Source organism: Dendrobium catenatum, unplaced genomic scaffold, assembly GCF_001605985.2.
Source record: "Dendrobium catenatum unplaced genomic scaffold, ASM160598v2 original_scaffold_209899, whole genome shotgun sequence".
NCBI classification, from domain to species: domain Eukaryota; kingdom Viridiplantae; phylum Streptophyta; class Magnoliopsida; order Asparagales; family Orchidaceae; genus Dendrobium; species Dendrobium catenatum.
The window spans coordinates 1,120,320-1,130,487 of NW_021528311.1; the positions used below are offsets into that span (position 1 = coordinate 1,120,320).

Sequence of the window (10,168 nt, forward strand, 5' to 3'; positions counted from 1 at the left end):
ATTTATAAAGCTTAAATTAGTTTTAAGAAAATTTTTAAAATTTTTATATTTATTTTAAATGGACTCATGTTTCTCGTTATTTTATAAAAAAAAATTCATATATCCCTTAAATACCATATGAAATCACAGTGCACGTACATGCCTCTTTTTCTTCTTTTTAATAATTATTTTTTATATATTTAATATTTAAATTAAATAAATTTAATCATAAAACCCTTGTGCGCTATTATATTAAATATGCACCTCTCATAATAAAGTCAACATTTGACCATTGAGCTGTAAGGCCGGTGGCAGAATTTTAATAGCCGTAGAATTTGCTGGTTCTCTCGATTAGCTCGTTTACCGAACTACCTCATTCAGTTGGTCACGTAAGAACCACCTTCCTATATCTCTCTCTCTCTCTCTCTCATCTCCCCTCCTTCATATTCTTGACAGATTTATTCAAATTCAAATCTGTTGTTTGATTTCCTCATTTGGGTATCTCTCTCTCTTTCTTTCATTAAGTATCTTTTACGCCCTCAAGTGACCTCCTAGCTGCCAACGCAATCACCTTCTGTGTTTTCTCTCGATCCACTTTCTTCCACAATTTGAAGAAGTTCCGGCTTTCCTCGACGCATTAATGGCTGCGGTGGAATGATTGATTCGTGTTTATTGGAATCGTGAAGGATTAATTAACCAACAATTTTAACAAATTTGATTTGGGTGCCGCTAAACTAATTAATCGCAAGATGGGGAGGGTGAAGCTTACAATCAAGCGTTTGGAGAGTATGAATAGACGTCAAATTACCTACTCGAAGCGCAGGGCAGGTATCGCGAAGAAGGCCACTGAGCTCTCCGTATTGTGCGACATTGATATTTTACTTCTCATGTTCTCGCCAACGGGAAAACCAACGATATGTCTTGGAGAGCACAGGTATGTTTATACTTGCCAACATATTCAAATCAGAACTTGTGTCATGTAGCTTGTCGATATGATTCAGTTTTTCAGAGAGAAATGGTTTTATGTATCCTAAATACATTTCAAATTATTCTTTCGGAAAGCTCAATAATCCATGGAGCGATATCTTATGTTATTTTAGATATAGTTAAATAATTTAGAGTATCCTAAATACTAGCTAGAATAAAGTAGAAGAAATGATATGAAATTGATTCAAGTGATTAAGGATGTTCAATATAATTAGGTTAGTGAAAATAGGGTATTAGTATTGGTTACTGGAAAGGAGGATTAATGAGACATTTATACTGAAGGGCATATTTAAAATAAGAGAGTTATGTATACATATTTCTAAATGTAGCTAGATATACAAACAATTTATTGTATTAGTTTAATGATAAATAATGAACAAATTGTGCTTGGTTATAATTCCGCAGTCGTTTTCCTTTCCATGAATTTCTTTAGAAGAATCCAAAATGCACCAATAGATGCAATAAAATTTCATTCAGTAATAGATGCAGTACAACGCATGTAATAATAGATGAGTAAAAGCACATGCTCTTGTAGGTATAAAAAGAGCTTATGTTAGAAACGAGTTGTAAATTGGTGATTGGTTGACAGCAGCACCAAGGACTTTTTTATGGGTATTCAGTGTAGTTTGGTTGGTGAAAATAGGGAAGCAGTCTTGGTTGTTTGTAAGTAGGACTAACAGAACATTTAAGATGAAGGGAAAGTTTATAATGAGAAAGTGATGTATGTAGGTTGGTATATTAGCTTGATGGTAAAAAGTGAACTTTTGCTTAATTAAATTTGAGTAGTTGGGTTTCCATTCCATGAATTATTTTTATGAGAATCCCAAAAGCACTAATAGATGTAGTAAAAGCTCATGCCCCATTATGTATGGAGAGAATTTAGGTAAGAAACTCTTTGTTTAATATATAGGCGACGAGTTGATAGTGGCTCTTAAGAGTTTATGAAGGGATATCTTTTACATCCTTACTCGCTTATCTTATTTTTCTTAGTATTTCCATTATTTTTTTCTTGTACCTTTTGGTTACTTAATTATTTTTATTAAGATGCATTTTATTTTTGCATATTTCTATATGACAAATATTTCTTACCAGCAAATTTGAGGACGTTATTACTAAGTTTGCACAATTGACCCCACAAGAGAGAACAAAGAGGAAATTAGAAAGCCTTGAGGTAAGTCCATTATGTACATCTTACTTTTGATCTAACGTACAGGTTAAAATATTTAAACTACTGCTAAATATATATATAAAAGATAAATCTTATGCAACATCAAAAGCAGGTTATAAACTTTTTTCCTATAAGTGCTCCTATTTTTTGAGTCCTTCCATGTTTTTTTTATTGTTAGTATTATCAATACTCTTAAAGGTTATATTTTGAGGTGACAAAATTGCTTACTTGGCTTCTCTTTGGAACTCCACACCAAACTAATATATTTCTCTACGTTTATTCCATCATCTTGTTTGCTTTAAGGCACTAAGGAAGAAGACATTTGCATCTTTCCTGGTTTCCTGCATTAGGATATGTCGATGTCCTTTATAATACCTTATGATGTATTGATTTTCTTCTTGAAATCAAGAGAAGAAAACTTGGGACGATTTTGACATTGGAGAAATGGTTTCAATATGTACAATTGACTTGTATTAGTTGATAATTCTTTGGGCAATAATGTATCATTTTATGATATCATTTGATCAATGGAAAAATGTTTTTAATTTATTTATATACTCGTTGACATAATAAAAGAAATATCATATATACCTTCATTGAATTATTTAGTAGGTATCTAATCAAGACTTCTACCTTAAAAATATTCATTGATAATCATGTATATATATATATATATATATTATACAATTTAGTTACTATATGGAAAACAATTATTTAGCTCTTTTATTGAGTTTAAATGAAGAATTTGGGTTTCCTGTTAAATGGAAAACAATTATTTACATTAAGAATTGGAAATCTTAAGGGAGCAATATGCAATTTTGTCATAAGATTGTATTCAATTGGGTAAAAAAGTTGGTTTGTGCTAATGTTTTTTTTTTTTTTTTTTTTTTTATAGGTGCTAAAGAAGACATTTAAGAAATTGGATCATGATGTAAATATTCCAGACTTCTTGGGTTCAAGGTATGGAATAAACTTGGCAAGTTTCTTTTACATATTACAATAGGCTGCAAAAATTAATACTCTAATATTCTCCTCTTATCTATTGCAGCAACCAGATCATTGAGGTATGTTTTTGAAGATAACAACATGGTGTTGTAGTTGCATATTCCGGATTTTCAATCTAGTTTTTAAGATAACTATTCTATCTTTGAGCAGGAGTTATCTAGCCACTTGCTGAACTTAAAATCTCAATTATTTGAGACGCAAAGAAAATTAAGGTGATATTTTCAATTTTTATTCTGTTAGATGAACAACTCATTTCTTCATTAAGTTTACGATCTTTTCAAATTTTCTTGTACAATCATAAAACAAAAATAAGAGTTTGTCACTATAGACAAAAAGATTATAAAATAAGTTTCATGTAGCCACACTTCTTGCTGCAGGCCACATATACTAGATAGCTTCATATCTCACATAATTGTAAATCTCATGATTGCATAAAAACCATTAGTAGAAATCACAACAAACTACAATGATAATTACAATTGCAGCATCATAAGTCACTATTAGAATAGCCATCATGAGCATTGTAGAAATGGTACTAACCTCCTTCGAAAAGATTGAGGGTCTAGTACTCTGAAAAGTATTTGGGGGCAGGCTGCTTCTTCTAAGGGAGGTCATCAACACCTATTGTAACTCCTCTTCCTCTCAAGCGGACACAAAGGAATCTTGATAGGCGTTAGATCATTTAGGGTAACCCTTCAATGTTGTAAATGGTTGCCAAAGTAAAAGGTGCTTATTTCCATTTGGAGAGCGACCTAAGACAAAGAGATGTTGCTTCAATAAAAAACTTGATAGTATCATTTATATTTTCATGCTGAACATAAAACAGAACATAGGAAATGATACCCTAAATAAGGAATACACAAAATAAGTATAAAGATCATAAAAGTAAACACACAAATCATCAATTAACTCACAAGTGATTATGTGAACTGAAATTTTGCTTTTAATGTTTTTATCTTGTATTTTAACCAGCTGAGGGAGTGAGTGATTATTTATAGTGATAGCCTATCTGTGCAAATATATTATAAAACATTTTACTGTCTTATTACATGCAAGAATCACTTTCTCGACATAATAACCAAAAGCTTTTTGCACGGTGTCAGTCAGAATTAAGATTTCGTTTGAGACAGCTTTTTTACTGCCGTGTAAAACCGCTTCATAATACAAATATTTCTAATTCAATAAATTTTTATACTAGAGATTCCTTTTAGAAAGCAATAAGAAAGCTATTATAAACCAAACCTAATTTTTACATATACTATGGAACAGTGGCGTCTCTGCTATGGAAACTGAACCGCTTTGATATTTTGAAACGTCAACCTGTTTGATGTAGCTTCTGCTTATTTCACTTACTAACTGTTGTGCGTAACACATTTTTGACAACAGTGATTGGACTGACCCTGACAACGTTGGTAGCATAGAGCAAATCACGCAAATGGAACATACTCTACTGGAAGCTTTAAATCGGATTCAAATGCAAAAGGTATGTATTATTTATAGTTGATGCTTAACAACTATGTAAAAAAGGGTACCACACGACACTTTCAAAGGCTTGTGGAGCACATTCTTACAATTTTTTTTTTTTTTTTTGGACTTTCAATAGGCTTTTCTTCTATTTTAGTTCCCTAAATTCTTTCCTGGCATAATTTCTTTTACTTATTTGTTACTGGCTAGCTTGTGCTTCTAATTACACAACTGGGAATTTATTTGATGTGATTGAGTTAAAATTTCTTATTAATTCGACATGGTTCTATTAGTGTATGATGCTTATTAGCAAACAATATGAGAAAATTGTTATGTTGAGAAGGCATGATTTGAAAAAATATTATTTATCCTGTGTTAATTGTATTTATGGGGTTTTATACACATGACATTTAATTCATTTTTTATTTACATGTTTAAGACCATAAAGTTTCTATTTACATAAGACTAGGCTTCGTTTGAGACGACTTATATATTTTCTGCTTCTTAAAGCAGCTTTTTACTATAAAATTTTAATTTTTGTACTAAAAAACTGCTTTATGAAGCAGTAAGGTAGCCGTCCCAAACGAAACCTTAATTATTTAAGTACCATAGAAAACATGACTATCTTTCCCTACAATTAACTTCTGATTCGCTCTTTGCTTGACAGATATACCTTATTAGGAATCAACTTTTGCAGTTAGATTACCCTGGTGAGGTACGTACAAACTTTTTCACATTTATGACAGCTTCTAAATTATTCAGTACATAATAAAGTTCAACTATTATTTTTTATGACTGCATTAAAAAAAAATGATTTGTGTTTTGTTTATATATCCATAGTTTCTCAATGCCATGCAATTGCATGTGAATTCGAGCAACGAGCAACAACCTTCAAATATGCAATGGCAACATCATGGTGATGACCAAAGTTTCATGGTTTCAGGAGCTCCTAGCTTGCTACCTCAAAGGTCAAAACACGCTCTGCTAGATCCTCACTAAATTATTCTTCGCCACATATGTAATAACTTGTTATTATATTTTTCAGGAATAACATGTGTTCCACAGAAACATCACTTCAAGACTACCCTGACTATTACGGCATAGAAGAACAAGTAGTGTGTAGTAACAATGGACAAGAGGAACCCATGAATGGTATGGGTCACAATTCATGCTTACAGCTACAGCTTGGAGCACAGCACCCTTATCAATCCTATGATATGAATCTTTTTGCTAACAAGTTCCAACCTAATGGAGAAGTCAGCTTACAGGCGAATCAAGTAGATTTCCAATTTAACGGGTTCAAGCCCCCCGCAAAAGAAGTTACTACCGAACTACAGAATTGGGTTGATGCCACTAAGTCGTGTGTTCGTCCCATGTTTGAAGATCCCGTTTACAGTCAAGTAAGTTGTCATGATTGCATTTAACATCAAAATAATTTTGAATATTGAGCCAAAACAGGTCCAATTAATAAGATCAGTGACGTATGATCTAGCTCCTGAGTGCAATTTTGACGGTCCGGATCTAAACGTTACAGATATACAGGAGCAAAATAAGATCAAAGTGCATATATATTAGCACATATTGAAAGATTTTATTTTTTTATTTTTTTTTTTTTTTTGGGACAGGGATTATCAACCTTCGGCCACTAATCTCTCCGGTCGACCTAGCGGACAACCCACCCTATACTCATCCGGGCCAACACTTAAGGCTTTGCACAAATTGCCATGGGATTCGAACTCGGGACCTGGCCTATGGCCAGCCAGCTCTTCACCACCAAGACAACCCGTGGTGGGTGAAAGATTTTAATTTTAAGTTGCATGTCGTACAAAGAAAACTCATGCATATAACTGTGCAGTCTTTTATAAAATAACCAGAGAACTGAGGCTCTAATGTATATTAATTTTTTTGGCAGTTTGTTGAATTTTGATTTTTTTTTTTTTTTTGCCTCCTTAACTTTGTAGATATTCTAAATCGCCTAATAGCGATGAGCTGAGCCGTGGAAAAATCTCCCAGGACTTGTTTTGTTATGGGATGGTTGCTTGAAGAGAAATGCAAATATCAAATTTATTTTTATTTTATTTCTTTTTAAATAAAAAGAATTTAATGTCTTAATTCAGGGTTATATTTGTTTTAATGGCCGCTGCTAGCATTGGAAGGTACTAGTGGTCGGCAGCAATGAGCAGGATAATTTTTATTTAAAAATATTTAAATTTAATTTTTTGACCATTTTCAAAATGATTTATTTTATTTAAAATGATTTATTTTATTAAAAATAAAAAATAAAATACATTCAAAAAGCACATATCAAATATTTTCTTGCGAACGAAATTAGAAAAATAAAGGTGATAATAATTATAAAGTTTTAACTAATTTGGTGGCTTATTAAATTCAGAGATCAGAAAGTTTTGGGGTCATTTTTGAAAGGGGAAATTGCCAATGAGAAGCAATACCGTGGGAGGATAAATAGAAGTTTTGAGTATTTTTTTAAAATAATGTTTTAAAAATAAAAAATAGTTTAAAAAACACTATTCAGAGAATCCCATAATGCTTTTTTTTTTTAAATTTATTTTAAAAAAATCTAGCTATTTGTATAAAATAGATTTTAGGCATTTGGATGTTTGTAAAAATCGCAATCATTGTCAACTAATTTGACAACTTAGGTGTTTTGAATATAAGTAATTTAAATCACCTTCAATTAAGGGAGAAATTATTATGTGTGGAGACTAGATGCAGCACGCTATTTGTAGACCAACTAGAATGCACCACGTCAGCGATATCGAGCCGCGGTACCGAGCGAAAGGGGTGACATAACACATTCTGATTGGTCTCTGGACGGTGTTCGACATCCACACAGAATAATTAATCCAATTAAGGATTCTATTTGTATGGAGAATGGGGATATATTTAGTTTTAAGTTGTATCATTTATGCAATTTTAACAACCCATCAAACAATCCACATTGATTCTCATGATCTTAAATTATTCTTTCAACATTTGAGTTTCTTAATGATCAAATCTTGCCTATATTCCTTAATAATCATATATATATATATATATGATCATGAGAATCAATGTACATGAGCTTATTATATTTCTCTTGTCGAAAACACTCATTTTGATTATAAGCACACAAGATTTGGAGATTATTTGATTCTTCAATTAATGTGAATAGATTTTCACTTATGCTTTAAGTATTTGATTTGGGCTCATTTCGATATAGTGGGATCGTTGGAAGAAGGAAGATACAAAAACAAAATCAAAGAAAATAACAAACTCAAAGCACTATCTTGCCAAATACATGACCAAACCACTAAAAAGTGTAAAGTATACAGTACTAATAGAAAAGGTTGCTATGCAAGATCGAGGAGAGCAATATAAAACAAAAAAAGATAGTAAAAGTGTATGATATAATTCAGGTGTAATTATTATATGATGCATCACATCATTTTCTTCCTGTATCTGAAGAGTCTGACACCAACAATGAGATGCTAGTTTGTGCAACATCTGGCTAGTTGAAAAAAATTTCTCGACGATGGTGATCCACTGCCATCTTATACGTAAAATTTGAGTCAATTATTATATTTAGTTCTTGCGAAACATCCACCAACCTATTATATGCAACATAGACAACTGACATTGAGGCAAAATTTCCAGCATTTTGTGGCTTCACTTCACTAAGCCTTAATAAAGCTATCTCTACAAGCTCTGCATTGCATCCTCCATGATAACAAAATGCACCCCATACGCCAACATGAGGCTCCATAGCTTTGCTACACCGATACACCTATTTATGAAGGTGTGTTGTATATGATACACCGATACACATATAAACCTCTGATATGACACCCATACGTGTCAGATACGTCATTGTCGTATCCAATTAAAATACTATTTAATTTCAAAATTATGACACGCATATCCGATACGCATGTCCGTTGATAAACAAAAAAATCTGAAAAAAGACCCATCGTATTTCCTTAATTTCATAGCTGCGAGCGAGATTCTCTCATTTCCGTGATGGATTTGAGTCTCTTGATGAATGGGAATATTAGAAATTCCTAATCTTTCACTTGATTAGTATGAATTAGAAGCTATGATATTTATTGAAGATAGATATAGAAGTTCAAAGACAAACCACTGAAAAAGCTAATCATATCATTCCTTCTATTGAATAGTTGAAATTTCATATGCTAGATAATTTATGTTTATGCTTTTGTTATTGTACTAGACATTTAATGCTTACTTTTATTTTAATATTATAAGCTACAAGGCTACAAATGATGTTAATTTTTTTTTTTTTTTTTTTTTTGTAATTTCAAATATTATGCTTTGATTGTTTTTTTTTGTTTTTATTTATGATTTATAAATTATAATGTCGTGTATGTACACGTATCCTATATTTTAAAGAATTGGCGTGTCTCGTATCCATGTCGCCGCATCCATATTGATGCAACATAGCTCCATAGGCATTGATTTCACAAATCATATGCCTCTTTCAACAAACCTGCTCGTCCAAGAAGATCACCATACATGCATAGGAAATCAGGAGAAGGATCAATATTGTAAACATTATTCATCAACTTAAAATACCTAATACACTCTTCAATGAGGCCAACTTGACCACATGTCATGAGTATCACTGTCAATGCAACATCATTTAGGATGATCCCTTCTTTAAGCATTTTATCAAATAGTTCACCTGCCTTAGCTCCAAAATCAAGTATAGAATTGTTGTGTCCTGGAATATTCGCGCCGGTAGATAGTGATATACTTTAGAATCCTAGCTTTATACGATATCCATCACACAAACACATAAATAAGTAAGGGTGAAGCCTTCATAAGAGACACCAGAGTTTTTACATGGAAACCTCTAAAAAGGGGGAAAATCACGGGGCCTAGCCTAGTTTGAAAGAATCCACTAATGCTTGCAATTGATTACAAATTAGACTCTTCCTTATGAGAAAGGTCCTAGCTCGAAGTAGCAAATATACATAATATAGAGTGCATTATATGGTAGGAGTTCAAAGAATCAGTGTTGATATGTTTGTTTGGGCGATAAGACCATAATCAGTGAGCGATGTAGGTCGGAAGGGCCGTAATTGGATGAAGGTGGACGGAAGGACCGTAGTCGGGAGACGGAGGTCAAAATGATTGTAGTCAGGTGACGGTGCTAGGAACGACCGTAGTCGGCAGACCACGATGGTCGGAAGGACAATAGTTGATGATGGTCGGAAGGACAGTAGTTGACGATGGTCGTTAGAAGGATCGTAGTCGGCCGACAACGGGGGTTATGAGGACCATAGTTGCGCGACGGTGGTTGGAATGATCGTAATTTGCGAGCAATGGTGGTCGGAAGGACCATAGTCAAGGCCGGCAGAAGGAGTTCAGAAGGATCGTAGTTGGCAATGGCAATCAGAAGGACCATAGTCAAGGCCGGCAGAAGTTGGGAGGATCGTAGTTGGGCGACGATGGTCAGAAGGACCGTAGTTTGTGGGCGACGGAGCTTGGAAGGATCGTAGTCGGCGGGCGACAAAGGTTGGGAGGATCGTGGGTGACTGACAAATG

The 10,168-nt window shown here is 33.2% G+C and overlaps 1 protein-coding gene across 1 annotated transcript; it reads left to right on the forward strand.

Moving 5' to 3' along the window:
- The first annotated feature begins 320 nt into the window (after window positions 1-320).
- LOC110096258 (agamous-like MADS-box protein AGL65) lies at window positions 321-6,546 on the forward strand. The gene is made up of 10 exons (XM_020822113.2): window positions 321-913; window positions 2,059-2,137; window positions 3,030-3,094; window positions 3,183-3,198; window positions 3,290-3,351; window positions 4,526-4,622; window positions 5,271-5,318; window positions 5,444-5,571; window positions 5,649-6,003; window positions 6,229-6,546. Exons 1-10 carry the CDS (start codon window positions 729-731, stop codon window positions 6,250-6,252), a joined length of 1,059 nt encoding a protein of 352 aa, XP_020677772.1. The 5' UTR covers window positions 321-728; the 3' UTR covers window positions 6,253-6,546.
- The last annotated feature ends 3,622 nt before the right edge of the window (window positions 6,547-10,168 follow it).